Source organism: Heterocephalus glaber, unplaced genomic scaffold (genome assembly GCF_053883595.1).
Source record: "Heterocephalus glaber isolate CG9 unplaced genomic scaffold, H.glaber_assembly_v1.0 deba00001606, whole genome shotgun sequence".
Lineage (NCBI taxonomy): Eukaryota > Metazoa > Chordata > Mammalia > Rodentia > Bathyergidae > Heterocephalus > Heterocephalus glaber.
Window position 1 is genome coordinate 2,327,156 of NW_028258377.1, and position 17,155 is coordinate 2,344,310.

At 43.3% G+C, this 17,155-nt stretch overlaps 1 protein-coding gene across 5 annotated transcripts in view; it reads right to left on the reverse strand.

Moving 5' to 3' along the window:
- Nucleotides 1-17,155, reverse strand: part of Tnfaip8 (TNF alpha induced protein 8) — a 123,548-nt gene that overhangs the window by 63,067 nt on the left and 43,326 nt on the right. For 3 of the 5 annotated variants that reach the window (XM_004836158.4, XM_087194677.1, XM_087194673.1), the window contains exon 1: nucleotides 9,303-12,625. The exons of the other annotated variants lie outside the window; for them this stretch is intronic. In XM_004836158.4, coding sequence (XP_004836215.1) covers nucleotides 9,303-9,315 — 13 coding nt within the window. In that variant the 5' untranslated portion in view covers nucleotides 9,316-12,625. Of the gene's footprint in view, nucleotides 1-9,302; nucleotides 12,626-17,155 lie in introns of those variants that run through there. 5 annotated transcript variants of the gene reach the window in all.

The following is a 17,155-nucleotide window of genomic DNA, read 5'->3' on the forward strand; positions in this document are numbered from 1 at the left end:
ATTCCCTTTGAATGGTCTAGAATGCATGTTCCAATACACAGATTTAGAGAACTAGTGGATCTCCCTAATACACTACTGTCATGTTCTCAGAAGGCTTCTAAGATCCATAAGTGAAATTACAGACAGTTAACATTACCTTGAGCATTCCTTAAATAGCCCAGAAAGTTCAGGACTATCTACATGATTTATATATTTTATATATACACAATTATGTATCAGTTCCTCTAACCCTTAGCCTGTTTCCTTTCATTTGTCAATCAGATATTCAAGTTCTTCCTCCACAATTATGATCGATTCTTTACCTCTCACTTGCATGGCCTCCCAAACAATGTGGTTCCCATTTTGTTGGTGGTCAGAACACTTTACACTTGTCCATTCCACAGTTCCATCAACAGGCAGCCATTACTAGTTCAACATAAGCATGCAGAGAGTTACTGCCCATGAATGCAGTAGCTGATTGTGATAGGCCAGGGTTTCTTGACAACTGTCTTCTCTACCAGTTTTTACTGACAGCCTCTACTGTGCCCTCCACAGCTTATAAATGGATATCCAAGGGTCTTAAGAAGAAGTAAAGGTTGTGGAGGAAACTAGGGATTCATTGTCTGCTCTAGAGGAAGCTGTAGGCATCACTGTCTAATTGTCATCTTCATTTACATATTTCTCTATTCCACAAATGTTTGTTAAGTACCTACAAGGCAAACAGTTATGGTACTTCTCCTCAGAGCCAGTTAGGGGTCAAGGTGGGAAGGACACAAAGCACACGCTAATTAAAATACAGCATGGTAGGTACAATAGCAGAAAGCACGGGGTGTTATAAAGCTCATAGGAGAAGACCCTAAATGAGATCGGGGGAGGGAGTCTTCAAAGAAGACTTGCAGAAACAAGTGAGATGCCAGCAAAGGAAGGCAAGGAAAGAAAGAAGAAGGCAGGATTGGCAGCATACATAAAGATCCACAGGTAAAGAATGGCCAGTGGGAAAGGAAGGCTGAAGAAATGACCAACGGATATACAGGTCAGCTGGCCATTGGAGCTCCTTTTTAGAAAGAAGGTTTAGTAACAAGACCAGAGATAGAAGCCAAATTATAAGGGGGTGCCAAATAAACCAGTGTAAAGAAAGTAGAAAATGCATCGGTGGACCATTCATTTAGGAAGTTTCTCTAAAAAGGGTAAGTTGAGAGCTTATCCTGCAAAGAAAACTTCATCAAAAGAACACAATTTTAGTACATGGTAGAGTGGCTTTGAGAAAGGGCTATTTAAATTCCCACAACTCTAGCCACTGGGAAACTGGTGCCACTAATCTCTTATAAACACAGATTTGCAAGAATTTACACAGATTCTGACAATGTTAATAAAAAAGGATAAACTCCAGGCCCCCTCTGTTTCTGAGGCTGATGTTGGTCCAGCTGGTCTGACAGAAGTGGGGGGCAACACAAGGTGTGACCTCTGAGGTGCCTGGGAGGCTCCCAAGCCCCAAATTATCCTCAGTAGTACAGGAAATACTCTGAAGAGAGAGGTAGAACTTCAAGGTTAACTGTGCCCTATTTTCTGTTCATTGTCAGGTTCTTTTAAAAATACACGCATTCCTTGAAGGAAAGGTCTGTGAATGACTAACATCGAACAGAAAATGATTTCACCAGTTTGTCTGTTCCCTCCCAGCAGAAGTGAGGTCCACAGGCCAAGCAGGGTAGGGAGCAGAAACCAAGAATGTGGGTTGGGAAAAGAACAAACACAAGCATGTCCACTCCCAGCTCTGTCCTAGTCACTAACCCCACACCTGCCTAACACCAAGAAAAGATGAAGAAGAGTGACTTTACTCAGTAGTCAATTTGCAAGCAGAAGTGTGAAATCAAAAGCTCAAAGTTCCTTATTCTCAGTGATGCAAATTTTTTAAATGATGTAAAATACTCAAAACTGTTTCAGGTGAAATTTTCATCTCCACTTCTCTAAACTGATTCAGCCTCCAAAGGCCAAAAATGACTTTCATGAGGATATGATTTCTCTTAAGGTACCTCCAATTTGTGGGTGGAAATTATGGTGGCCCCTTATCCCAGGGAGAGCCAGTCTTTTAATCTAAGGGAAGAGGTGAAATCAATTACAAAAATGAAATAATAAAAAGCTTGCACATCCATAAAATTTGGTATCAGTGGCAGCAAGCAAACAGCAATGAGAATAGGAGTCAGCTGGTTTACAGCTCAAGAATCACAAACTGGTCACCTTTAGCACCAAGTCCAATTCATGGTGGCATTCTCTTTGACCAGGTAAATCTTGCTTTTCATCTGAACTTCAATGCCTTTAAAGGGGACCAGTTCTAGTTTTGCACACCTCACAACTCCCAATTGTTTATATAGAGCACCTTCTTACTACTTTTCTGGTTCCTATAGGCATGTGAGCTCGGGACCCCTGGTTTATGTAGACTAACATTAAAAACAAACAAGCAGCTTCTCCTGGAACAGCACTCTGATCAGACTCCTAACAAAACAGGAGCACAAAAACAGCAGTCAGGCTCACCAGTCCTTGGATAAAATAGAACCATGGTTTGAAACCATTTTTTAACACAACCTGTCTCAAGTCGCTGCCTGACTGGCCTCCTATAGAATGCTGCCACACTGTCCCTAACACAGGGATGTCTAGGAACAAGAGCCTGGCAGCCAGTATCCAACTCTGGCTGACAAAGGAAACAACCCCTCTACTCAGTGAACTGTGGCATAAGCGCTCTATCCGCGGTATCCAACTGACAACATTCAACATGGTGCAATTCATACCCCACACACAGCCAATCGGGCCACCTGGGAGCTGTTTGAAATGTCTATAGCACCCAGTACAGAAACAGTGTTGTTGCCACTGGTTCGTAGGGGTTAATGTGAGGACTTAGGCCCTCGCCTCAGTTCTTCATGACTTTCCACCACACCTTGCACAAAATCCAAGAATCAGAAAGCTAACACTCAAAGGAAGGTTTTAAGTCATCTCAATTTCCTCATTCCTCAAACTTGTTCACAAATGAGAAAATGGACCCACCATGCTGAAATGAATATTCAAAGCTCATCATACAAGTCTCTTCTTAACAGGAACTAGAACTAAATCTCTAAGCAGTAATGTGGCCTCAAGAATGGAGGGCTACTCTTTGTAACCAGCCTCCTCCAGGAGCACAGCTACCCCCAACACCCCTGGTCTTCTGAGGCCTGGCCCAGTTCCTGGATTGGACTTCTAGGACCCAATGGATGGCTCAGCTTCAGCTTACTCCAGCTCCTCGTCGGGGTTTGGGTCAAAGCCTACTGGTAATAAAGGGTTCCTTGCTCTGGCTGGCCTCCATGTGTCTATTTCCTTCACAGATGTGGTGGGAAATACTCACTGGCTGGGAACAAAGCTCTGAAGTCTGGACTCTCCATGGCAGATGCAGAATTCATCTACAGGATAAACTGCTACCTCTTCTAGTCCAATGCACTCACCACAAAAGCGCTGTTTTCCTGCACCACTATGCCCTTCCCTCTTGCTGCCCCTCTGAATGTTGCTCTAGCAGGACCCATCTGGATCCAATTAAGTAAAACTCTCTAGGACTGCTCGCCCTGTTTTATTTCTGTGCGGTTTCAAAAGCTTTACATTAGTGATAGCCCACTTATTTCAGATAAAATAATCAGTCAAATACAGTGATTAAGGTCCTATCTTTAAAATATAAGACCATTCTTTGCAGGAATATATGGCCTTTTTATAGTTTTTAAAGAAAAATTATGCTGGATTTCAGTGTTTAATGGTGACATATAAATAAAAGAGGTTGAAGAGGTGTAATTAATTGTTTTTTGTAATTAATTTTCTGTACTTCTAATTGTTTAATGCTTACCAGAATGGATCTAAGGTAGCTTGGTGATGTTACTGAGTTTGGAATTTTCCCATTGTGATCTACAGTGATACTGTGATTCACAGAATCTGTGTTCTTACTCTCCCTAATAACATCTGACATTGGTCAATGCGAGTTGACAATCCTAAGTACAGGGCCCCATTCACTATGAATACCATAGTCAGTCATTAAGAAAGAAGCAACTCAGTGGAAAAACACCAGAAAAGGAGGCTTATGTATCAGAAATCATGGCTAAGTCAACATCACTTCTGCCTGTGCCTCTCTGGGAGCAGCTCTAATACCATAACCATACCTGAGCCAATCAGCATACTAGGTGCCATAGTGAAGAAACTGGTCTTTGAGACATCAGAAATTTGGTAGGGGCTTCTGGAGAAAGCCACTCATGTCCCTGACAGCAAGCTAAAGTCAGGCCTCCCTCTTCTCAACAAAGTGTTGTGGATATAAGGCCTAGCACTGCTACCGAGGCTCACCGATAGAAGAGAAGCCAGATTAGGGTAAAGCTCAGCCACAGAAGGCAGGCTGTAGAAGAAGTGGGTTCTCGCTATTACACCTGCTGACTCAAACCTCAGTGGCATAGACGAGGTGGCAAGGCTGGCACAAGACAAGGGTCCGTCCTCCACTCCCAGTGTGGGGTGCCTGGCCATCCCTATGGGGTTCCCAATCCATCCTGTGTGGGAAACAGCTTTGTCATCTTTGGGATGGCTGCCTCCCTGACAGGCAGCAGAAGGGCAAGACTTGTAGGGTAAGACAAGGAGGTTGGAAACTCTGTGTGTGTGTGTGTGTGTGTGTGTGTGTGTGTGTGTGTGTGTGTGTGTAGCTCCATATTCCAATCAGGAGTACAAAGCAGGACCAAGGCTGAGTCTGTGCAGGGATTTCTCCCAGAAGCTGAAGGGATGGGAAGGAACTCAGGGGCACATGTGGTGAAATGTTATCCAGTACTTAGCAGGAGAAGAGGCAAATGATAAATGAAAAGCACTGGTGAGTCAAGGTTGGGCCAGATTTTTACCTGAGAAAGCATGCAATGTTCATTTGGGGCTGCTTTAACAAGGCACAGAGCAGCCCACTAATTACACTTGGGCATTTCCATGCTTAGGTCTTACAGCTGAAACACTGAATCCCAACAAATGACTTCTGGAAGCTGGAAAGCATTATAATTAGAGTGCCTTTGGTTTAACTGAGCCCTCTCTTTCCGCATCTCTCATATACAGCAAATACTTGTGATGCTCCTACTTAGACAATAAACTAGAATTATAGAAATGTTTGTCAAGTTTCTTGCCAATTGCTCATAGTGGCCCCTCTGTAAATATTTCATTTCTGTTGTCTTGCTGTCCTACTGTGTTTTGACCATGAAATTTTCCCTAGCAAGCACTCATCCTCAGGTTTTCACTAAATCCAGCTCAGGGAGCTCCCAAGGAGCACTACTCTCCTAAAAAGTGCAAACCAAAAGACAACAGAAGTCTCTGCCCTCAGGCTCCAGTGGTAGCCAAATGTATTTGAAAGAACTGATTTCAAAGGATGTAAATCAACACTCCCCTTAATGGTTTAAGCAGATGGGATGGGATTTCAGAGCTCATTTATGTACAACATACACAAATGAACATAGGAACTCACCTTGGCTGGCAGAAAAGTGGGGCACCCTCACTAACAAATATAAACACAAAACATGATGATGATGTAAGTCTTACATTATGTATAATAATATAATAAGACCCTTACTGTAAAAGGAAAGGAAAGAATGGTGTGAGAGCTCAGGATGAATTTGCTCCACGAGATGCGTATACTTGATGTCACTCTGTCTACTGGGTACAGGACATGGAATGATTAAACAAGAGGAGACAATTCAGGCGACACCCAAAAGTCATTTTCTGTTATACTTATCCCTGGTCTGACTTTCATCACAGAGTCATATTAGAGCTTGGTCTGTATCCAGAGGACAGAAGTCCTAAGATCTAAAAGGAGATGGAGGGGCCGGGGATTTAGCTCAGTGGTTCCACTGCCTGCCTCGCAAGCACAAAGTCCCAAGTTCGATCCATCCCTGGTACCAAAAAAAAAAGAAATAAAGAGGATGGAAAGGGGAAAAGTGCTCTAGCTGGTTCAAAATACAATAAGAAGCCAGAAACAGTTACACACACCTGTAATCCCAGCCCTGAGGGAGGCTGAGGCAGGAAGATTACAAATTGAGTCTCACCTGGACAACACAGTGAGATACTTTCTCAAAATAAAAACTAAAAAGAACCAGGAACATAGCTCAGTGGTATAGCATCGCTGTGCTTAAACCACCAGGCCCCAAAAAAGTACAGTAAGAAGAATACTGGTCAAAACTTGTCTAAGCTAAGCTGTAGTTAGTGACAATGAGTTCACTTTTCCTCCTCAACTGAAAATTTTGTTTGCAAATTAATTTTGAATAATATTGAGCATTTGATATTTCATTAAAAGGGTGTCATACAAGGAAATGTGACCTTAGGCCTGTGGAATTTTATCTTGTGTTAACAACACTATATGTCTAGGTAACTTACATGTGAATGCAGATGAGGAACAGGGCAGTCTTCCTTCATGAGACCATAGGTTCTTAGGCCAATCAACAGCAAACCGTTGGGAAAACCCGAGGACTTTATCCCATACCAAAACAAGAGAAGGCAATATTTGGAAAGGTCAGAGCCTGTCTGCTGGGCTCCACCAGTAGGCAGACACACTAGGGCAATGGCTAAGATGAACCACACCAGAGAAGTCATAGCACTTTGCTTCCTCTCAGCCTACTGCAGGAGGGAGCCTGAGGCTGTCTGTGATCACACATCTCCGCCTGGGCGGGCTATGGGAAGAAGGCAGACCTAAGAAAGAGACTTTCTTTCCAGCTCCGGCACTATGAGGGTGGATGACCATGGATGCCTGATGAGGTTTCTCTGGTCTAAGACTCACTTGTTGAACGAGAGTAGTTTCCTAAATCAAACAGTGTCTCATCTCATGGCCATGACAATCTAACTCACACCACTGTCCACAAGGCCTCATCTGATCTGGACCCCAATGCCTCTCACGCTCATCTCTCCGCACCTCAGGGTCACCACTGTTTCTGGGACCCATCAGGGCATTCCAGCTGCAGCTGCCAGCTCTGCCTGAAATGCCCTGCCCAGGACGTCCCCTGGTGGCTTCTCAGACCTCTCAGGTGAGTCTAATATCATGTTACCAGTGAAGACTTACTCACCATTACAACCATCACCTCATCACCTCCCCAACACACACACACACACACACACACACACACACACACACACACCCCAAACAGCACACACAGAAACCCCTATTTCCTTCTTTATCTTTAAAATTTTTCTCCTTCAGCTTGGCAAAATGGTGCATGCCTATATAATCCTAGCACTCTGGGAGGCTGAGGCAGAAGTATGGAAAGTCTAAGCCAGGCCTGGGCAATTTAGCAATATCCTGTCTCAAAATTTTAAAATAATAAAGAGAAGCTGGGATGGAGCTCAGTGGTAGAGTGCCCCTGGGTTTGATCCTCGGTACTGAAAAAAAATCCCCATTTTTCCCTTCTTCTTAGCAGTTAGTATTCTACTTACACATATATTACTTGTTTATTATGTTGTCAATCTCCCACAAACAAAATGTCAGCTCTCCAAGAAGAGGAAATTCTATCTCTTCATTCACTGCTACATCCTAGTGCCTGTAGCTGTGCCTGCAACCAAACTGGAATTCAGTGTTTGCAGAATGGTTACCCAGATGGGTGGAAGGGAGGGCAGGAGTACGGTCTGTGGGCTGCAGTGCTATAGTGAGAGGCTCTGAATGCCTCCAGGATGGACTCTGGCTGCATGAGCAGACAAGCAGCAGGAAACACAGAGGGTCCAGGGTCTATGTGGATGTTCTCACTCTGCAGCAGAGCTGCTCAAGTGGGTGCCCTGAACATCAGTATCACATGGAGGAAGCACAGTTACAGTCACTCTCTCTAACTCTCCATTTACAATCCCTGGGGGAAAGAGAAGCAAGATTCCCTATTACCAAGATAGCACAGTGTAATTCATTGGGAAAGGAGAAAAGCTGGTGCTCCCACGTGAGTTCCAGCCAGTTCCACTAGAGGGCAACGTGGGCAGGATGGTGGGTGATTTCCCAGCAACACAGTGGGGAAGCTCCTACCCACCATCCCACCCTCCCATTCTTTGCCTGGCTCTTGTCCCCTTGCTCCCTCTTCTGTTTTAGCCATTTTCCACCACTAATCTACAATCTGCTCTCAAATGGTTCATGCTTATCTATGAATGCACATGACCTAACCACTCTAGCCTTGGAAGCTTTTACGTATACTTCTTTCTGCCAGAGTTCATTACTTTCCCTCCCTTTGGAACTTTACCCTAAACACACTTCTTCCACAAAAACTTCCATAGGAAACCTGGCCTGATCCCAACTGTACCTACACCACGATGCACCTTCACAGACACACATCATTTTAACATAGTGGGTAGACCACGTGTAGGCAGAGACCCACACACACAGCTCTGGGCACTGGGCAGACAAATATTTATTTAAGTTATATGATGTACAAGTGACCACAGTCCATCCAAGAGAATTCACGACTCTACAAAACAGTATTGGCTGCCAAGGACTCAACGAGCCAAGAGACTAGATAAACCAACACCCACCTATGTCTTCTGATTTCCCTTTTTCTCCCTAGTAGCCAATTTAAACCCCAAAAAGTTTTCTGAACAGAAAAGTTTTAGAAAAACTGAAGAAAATATTATACATAGACTTGAACAAAAGTGAGTAAATGCCAATAAAAAGTTTCATGGTTGCTTAAAAAGCTCTCTTTATTTCAACCTTTGATAACATTTTCAGTTTACCATAAAAATAAAATTAAGACTACTTTGTAGAAGCATTAGCTAAGAACAAGCCCAGGATGTTCTTTTAAAAGTACAAAAGTCTTCATCTGTAAAGTAAAATTGCTTTCAGGTTGTTAGAGAAAATGGCAACAGTAACATTCTAGAAAACAATTACCTAAGGGGAGAACAGAAATAAACTCCCTCGTGTTTACAGGACTGCCCACTATGTCACCTCTGCAGCTAGACCAACTAGTGCTACAGTTAATAAATGTGTGAAAAATGTAAAAAAGTAGTCTGGGGCAAAAAAGCTATCCAACATTTTCAGAGTCCCACTTCTGAAACATTCCCATTCCTTACACATTTAAAAATGAAACTATCTATATGCAAAACTTCGGGTGCCATTTTTTTCACCCATAATATTCATCTTTCCAATATTCTGGTGTGGCTCCCCACACCCAGAGCCATAGCAAAAGGAAGTAGTGATTCACAGAACACAACCCCTCTAAAACTGTGACCAAATACTACTCCATTGTAGAGAGCAGCACCGTATTAGTCATCTGAACACTCTGCACAACTACAACAAAGACATTCATGTACGGTACATTCATCACTGTCCAAGGGCAGTATTAACTCACCTAGTCTCAGCATTTCTCCTGCTACTCAATCACAGCCACAGCTTCACAGTGTCCTAGTACTCACACGGACTTGAGCAACATTTACTCTGTCTCAACTTAAGGAAGAGTTCGTCTTCCTCCAAAATAACTCAAAATAATGCATACTTTCCTTTTGAAAAACCCAGCAGAAGCTCAACAAACAAATGCAGAGGAGACACTGGTCAACAGGTTACTTTAAAAGTTGTCTTGCTTGTTATTCTAGGTTTCGTCACCTGTTGTGGAATGCATTATGTGGCCTTTAATTGTGAGTCTGGAGATGTCTCCATGTCCGCAATGGGGAGAGACTGGGGGCTGCCTGTACTTGTACCTGCCAACTACAGCTACACAGACGCACAGGGTTACCTATGATAGGCAGATGAGATACTTTCAAAATCAAGCAGAAGTCTAACGTTTCAACATGCTAGAAAAAAAAAAAAAAACAGATACCTAAAGGGGAAAAAAGGAGTGGCCTCATTCACCAACGCCTGGGAAAAAAAACAAACCTCATTCCTACCTGGCCAGTACAAACATGAATGTCTATTAATAGCAAGTTAATAAGTGTTGCTTAGAGTTTGCTTGTTCTCCGGAAAACTAGGGATCAAAATTTGGATAGAGCTGCTATATAAAATCATTAGCCTTTTGCTTTTGGAGAGAATTTAACGAATGTAAGTGTGAGTATATCCAGGCATACACAATATACATACACATGTATATTATACACCATCTCCATATATAGAATCTACATCATCTCCATACAAACAATCTAATAGTCTCTTGGGGACTTTATTTATCTAGGCATTTGCCCTTATCCAACTTCACCAGATTGATTCTGCCCATCCTACAATGCCCATTACAAGTGTTCTACCTCCATGAAGCCTCTTCTTTTTTTTTGGTACCAGGGATCGAACTCAGGTCCTTGCGCCTGCACAGCGGGCGGCGGAACCACTGAGCTAAATCCCCAGCCATGAAGCCTCTTCTTAATGGGAATAAAGAGTAAGTAAATATATCATCTTAGCCTCTTACATTACCCCTCACAGCATGTCACTGAAATTTTCTTGGTAACATTTTCTGGTACTTATCACAGTTGTTATTATATTATCTTTGATCGCATATGTATCTTATTTCCCACTAAGTGATATGCTTTATTTTACTTTATCTTTTGTAGCAATAACACTCTGCCTTCAGCCTATCAGGCACCCAGCAAAAAAGATAGTAATAGGAATATAATAGACAAGCTCCCCAAAGTCTGCTAGACCTGGATCAAATTCCATTTATGCCACTTTCTAGTTTTGTATACTTGGGGGTTCAACCTTCTTTAGCAATTCTGCACTTCTGTAAAGTGAGAACAGCATCATCTACATCATAGAAATTGTTATCAAGATTTAAAGAGAATCATGCCAAGCAAATAATATACTGCCTAATGCACAGTGAGTTCTAAAGCATTATGATTGACCTGAGTTAAAATCAAATCCCCAGGGCCGGGGATTTAGCTCAGTAGTTTCACCGCCTGCTGCGCAAGTGCAACGACCCGAGTTCGATCCCTGGTACCAAAAAATAAATAAATAAAATCCCCATTAGTAGTTGGGGAAGGAGGCTAAAAGAGATATCAAATCAGTATCAATTTACAAACATATCTATACATGTATTATTTTCTTTAGCCTACATTATCATGTAACAGATTCACAAAGGTGTAAAGAGGCATGAAGTTTATACCTTAGAAGAAGTCATCCTTTGTGTTCACAAAAGTGTTATCTCCTCAAATTCTGACTGGCCGTTAAGATTATGAAAACTTCCTTAGAAACTAATGGTCAAAGACATCAAGAGGATCTCTTCCTGAAGTATAAGATTCTGAATTCTGAGGATTTCTCACACCTTGATTCACTGGCAGTTTCAAGGATAATGTAACGTGAGCACAAATATTATGTCTAAAGAGAGGACAGATCTCACATGTCTCTAAATTGGCCCTCTGTGTTAGCTGCAGGCAGCATGAGCAGTATAAAGACTGAGCACCACAATGAAGCTGTAGGCAGGGGAGGATGGGGGGAGAATCCTAGAGACAGAGACTTCACACAGGTTCCAGGCCCAAGAAGGGAGGAAAGAGGAAGCCCCCAGGGTCAGGCAAGGGCAGATAAAGCTGCAACCATTATATCCCCAGGTATCAAGTGTACCTCGACAACCAGCAGGCATTCTTGATTTTGGAGAGTTCTCCAAATATGGGAAACTAAAAAGGCATCTGGATAGGAATTCTCATATTCTCCTCCCCGCTGCTCCTCCCCTTCCCTTCTTGGCATGGCTAGGGATTTAACCCAGGACCATTAGCATGCTACACAAACACTCTCTAACACTGAGCTCCACCTACAGCCACAGCCCCTTCTAAAATTTTTATTTTGAGATAATGTCTCACTAAGTTGCCCAGGCTGACCTTGACATTGTGATCCTCCTGCTTCAATTGCTTGAGTAGCTGGGATTACAGGCATATATGCCGCTGCACCTGGCTGAAGGGGCATTCACTTAAGTCACTCCTCCATTTTGATCAGAACGCCCAGGTGGTCCATGCTCAGATCTAATTGAAATCTGCTGTTTAAAGCAGTCTCAGCATTTGAAATGAGAATATCTGCTCATCCTACTACCCTACTTTGAGAAAAAAGAGCAGCAAACAGAGGCTAAAGAGCAGGGAAGACTCTCAAGAAACTACTGTATTTGTGAAGTAGTTTAACCTCACTGAATAGCTATATGTAAAAAAAAATCTTTCCTAGGAACTGCAAACTAAGACACTCTAGGGTAGACTCAGGGATCAAAACATGATATTCACCCAGAGCAGCAGGGAGAAGAGAGCAAGCAACTGGGACTTTTGGCCCTGGTTTGTCTGGTAGCCTAGAGGCTGAAGGATCTGTCCAGACCTGGCTTTGTTAAGGCAGTTTACGCTGGAGACCACAGGTGACTCTCTGTCCCTTTTTGGTGATCATGGCTCCACACTGGAAGCACAGGGAATGTGCCTGGGACTGCCAGTCATGGAGGTGCTCCAGAACTTCACAGTGTTAAGGAAGCCCCAGTTAGGGAGGTCTAGGGCCACCTTATCAGATGTTTCTTTTCCATCTCTCTGCCATCATGACAGTGGCCATTAGAAAACCAGATCCTCCTCTTCTGTGTGTGCACACATTAGGTTATCTAGCATCTCAGAGCAGGAACTACCACTTAGATCATTGCATTTTCCCCACACCCAGGGCAAGCAGGTGGCAATCCTAATTTCTACAAATTGGGGCACAGCAAGAAGGTAGTTAAGGAACATATTCAACAGGGTCCTGCAAGATGCCATGAGGCCCACCCATGCCCACCCAGAACAATCTCCAGACACATACTCACTTGCTGGCCTTGTTTCATCAACTGCTTGTTACACACCGCAAGAAAAATAGTTCCTCTACAGCCTACCCACATCTTTATCAGCAGCACATTCAACAAAATCATCACAAGAGTGATGAAATTTGTGCCTGCATGAAAAAGATATGTTTGTTTATTTCATCTGATTCTGTAGGCTCAGACAGAAATGAAAATGTTTACAAACATCTTGACCTTTGTGGCCTGGAAGTCCCAAGATGCTTCCTAATCTATAGTGTACAATCCTGTAACTTCCAAAATTAACTGTCCTTTCTGTCTTTCTGTTCAACTCTTCCTTAGTCCCATCAGTCTTCTCAAAACTTTCTCTTCTTTCTCCTTCCATCCAGGCCAACTTTGTCAAATCAAAGATCCAACCAAGGATCCTCTCATCAACTCCTATCTGTCTCTCTCTTTTTCTTCAGGGAGGAAGGAGTCACTGGTAGAGGTAAGCTGTGAGGGAACTATTCCAGGAGACTCCATACCTGAGACTGGCAGTGCACTCAGAGGCATTTTCCAGGTCCACCAGACCAGCAGACAAGCTCCCTCTGTCTCTGAGGAAGGTCCTGCCCCTGCAAAGGAGGACAAGGTCCATGCCTCAATGAAGCTGGGAAAATCCTCCTGCTGAGCACCCGACAAATGCCCCACCAGGAGCATGGTGCGTTCATCTTCTATGGTTCCCTCAGTCCTTACCAAAGCTCTGGGGGGTGCACCCCAGTATTACCAAGTTACAGGTAGGAACCTGAGCTCTAAACATTACTGTATTTATTCAGCTGGCATGCTGGAATATGAACCTAGGTATGTCTCACTCCAAATCAGTTGGCTCTTTTCCTCATACCATACCATGAAAGTGTCCTTCGTTCACCAGACAGAAACCACAGAGGGAGTAGTCTGGAAAAATAACAAGAACACCCAGCAATCCACCTTCCAAGGCCAAGTGGAGTGGTGAGCCAAGCTGTGAACAAGCGCTGCTGGGGTGGGGGCACAATGGCATAAGAGACAGGGCTAGAGTGGAGATTCCCCAAGTCTTTCACCGTGGCAAGTACCATTCAGGGTCTCCCTAAGCAGCTGCACACACACAAAAAAAAATTGTAGCAAAATGGGCCTTTCTATCATGCAGTACTCATTTTTATGTTTCTAGTATAAATTTTATAAAAAGTTTACTCTTAAAAACAAAAAAGTTTGTCTTCTCGTTTCTCTTTTAGAATTATGTAATTTTAGCATTGGCAAGACCTCTGATAACATCTAACCTCATTTCACAAGCAAAGAAAACCAGGCAGCCCAAGGAGGCTGCATGCCCTACCCCAAAAGCACATGCTGGCAGGGAGCAAGGCAGCTGCAGTGAGCGCTGCTCTCAGGACTCAACGAGCACTGAGATCTGTCATGCAGCGATTCACACTCAGACCTCTCTCCGAGAGTGTGCCTCCAATAAATACACTGAATCAGCACTTAGAAAGCAAAGAAACCAAATGCTGGCTGCATTAAATATGCTGGCACCTAACTATGGTTTATTCTCCACGGAACTCAACATAAACAGAGTCCAGACATTTTAAAGCATTCTTCCACTGCAAACCTTCATGTAAAGCTGAACATGATCTCCAGTTAAAAAAAAAAATACTAAACTAAACTCTCCGCTGGCCAAGGAAAACTGCCCGGTTGTGAAGTAAACTTCTCTATAAAATTTCTAGAATTTCTAGTTAATAAGGTAACATAAGCTATTTCCCAAGCTAAAATCCATGCATTTCCCAAGCTTCCTCCTCTGCCAACCTGTTTCTTTTCTCTAGCCACTATCATCTTGCCACTTGGTCATCGCTGACCACTCTCTTGGACTGGGTAGCCACTCATTTTCCATGTCTTGCTGTCTTCTCCTCTGTACTTCTCCAAGATTCATTTCCATTTGGTTTTGTTAAGCCTTTGCTTTTAAGGTGGCAGAAGATGGTTTCTTAAAAAGACAATATTCAGAGTGCCAATTTCTACTCTTCATTCCCTTGTTACAGCTCAGAGACCTTTGTCATTATGTAGCTTTACCCTATTTTCAAACTTACATTTAAAAAAAATAATTTCACTAACTTTTCACCTCAGAGAACAGAGACCTCAACATATTGTGGGTCAAGCTTCTTTCTGAATACCCCCTCCCAAGAAAAACATCATTTCTGAATGTTTGCAGGGGGGGAGTGATGTGTCCCCGGCTCTGGACTTCATCCCGTTTGTACCCAGAGCCCACATGCTCTTGCACTACACAGCCAGCAAGTCCTCCACCCCCACCCCCTCAGCCTAACAACAGTAACGAATTTATAGCTGATATCATACAAACTCCTTCCAAGAGGGAGCAGACATTTTCACCAAACTACATCTTACCCCCATAAAAGGGAGCCCCATTTTCCATTCCACAGTGTAGTTCTATCCTTACAGATGAGAAAGGGGCTGTGGACCTGAGACTCACTCAGTGCTATGTATTTCTGCTTCCCTTCCTCTATCTTCTTGTGGTCCAACGCCCTTCAGGATGAAGGAGGGCTTATGGGATGTTTAACTGGAAAATGCCCACGAACACAGTGAACCTCAATGCCCCCATGGTCACCTCTGCCCTAACAGCCGCCAGGTCCTGATGCCTCCCCACTGCACAGTGCTTCTCCTGCCCCAACACCCATTCTCCTCAAGCTCATGCTATGGCTCCTTTTCGTAGCTGTCTGCATGGTTCCTTTTCCCAAAGCACAGTTCTATCATCAGATCACGAGCTGTGCCTAGAACTGAGCTTAAAACTGCTCCACACTTCACGTAACCACTGCCCTTTCTGAGGAGAGAATATGCAATGCTTCCCTGTTGCCCAGGGAACTGAGTACCAACTGTAAGCACAGGACTGAAGGCAGTCCTCAACCCTGACCAATCATGCCGAGTGCTGTTCTCTCTCCAGGCCTCTGCTCACCTGCTTTGGCCTCTCAGGTCCTTTCCATCATCACCAGCTACAAAACACAGCCAGTCACCCAAGGTTCAGCTCAGACAAGGCCTTTTAAGACCCCTGTAGCCAGTCACCAACCCACTCTTCTGTCTCCGTGCATCACGTGACAACTTCCTTACACACTTACCTTGTGTTGCTCCAATGGACAGACCTGACTACACAGGCCTCGCTGGTCCTATTACACTGCACATTCTTGAAGACATGGAGAGCTCTTCATTCCCTCAACAAGACTCCTCCTGCATTTACTCAGCACATACTGAATGCCAGGCACTGACTTAAGACATTGGAGACTCAGTGGAGAGTGAAATACAAGAGGTTACCTGTCCTACAAACCTGAGAGTCAGTGTGGGAAAGAGGTGGCAGATACATAAATCCATGAAAAAATAAAGGACCAAATGTGACAGGCCCTGGGATGTAGAAGGGGCTATGACAGAGGCACACCGTCAGGGGGGGCACTGGAAGGAACGGCCACATGGGCAGCAGGAGGGCCTGGGCTACAGCTTGAGACCAAACAAATGTGCTATGTTCCGGGGCAGAGCGATTGTAATGCTGAGTGTGAGAAGCAGGGCAGAGACAAAGGCCAGAATATGCAGGCCACACAGGACACGGTAGGAAGTTTATGTCCTATGATAGGAATATAAAACAGGATAAATGTCTTGAAGGCAAAGTGGCAACAAAGATAAAAAACTGAAAACTCCACAGGCCCATTGAACCACTTCCAGGAATACATCCAATGAAACAGAGACAAGTGTGGGCAGCTACAGTATAAGGAAATTGTGCAGGATTATGACATGGGTGAGAACTGAGAAGAGCCCAACTACCCAAATGGAGATTGGTTAAATGAATTTGGGCACAGCCAGATAATAGTATGTCACAAAGTCTTTAAAATGATCTTGTTGGGCCAGGGATTTAGCTCAGTGGTTCCACCACCTGCCTTGTAAGCACAAGGTCCTGAGTTTGATCCCCGGTACCAAAAAATAAATAAATAAATAAAATAACTATTTTATTATTACATTATTTATTTATTATTTTATTATTATTACAAGGCATGCGGTGGAACCACTGAGCTAAATCCCCGGCCCAAAATGATCTTGTAATTGATGACAGAGAACTCTTCAGAAAGGCTACAAAGCAATATATAAAAGAAATTATGTTAAGCAGTACATAAAAAGCTGGTAAAAAGCCTAGATAAAAAGCCTACAGTAATGATATTCACAATGAATTTTTTCAGGTCGTGAAAATGAGGGCTACTTTTTTGGATCAAATTGTAGCTGACAAATACACTACACAAATATATCATAATTTACTAATAAGGAAAAAAAGATTTTAAAAACCAGTGCATTACAAGAAAGTACAGTACGAAGGATATCTATGATTTCATAAAAACAAATAGAGGATGCTGTTCAGCAGATAGCTGGGCAATCTTCTGTCTTTTCAGGTAATCTTCTAAGCAAAACAGAAAAACAAACCATAAAAACTCCCTAGAACTTGGGGCAGGAAGTGTGTC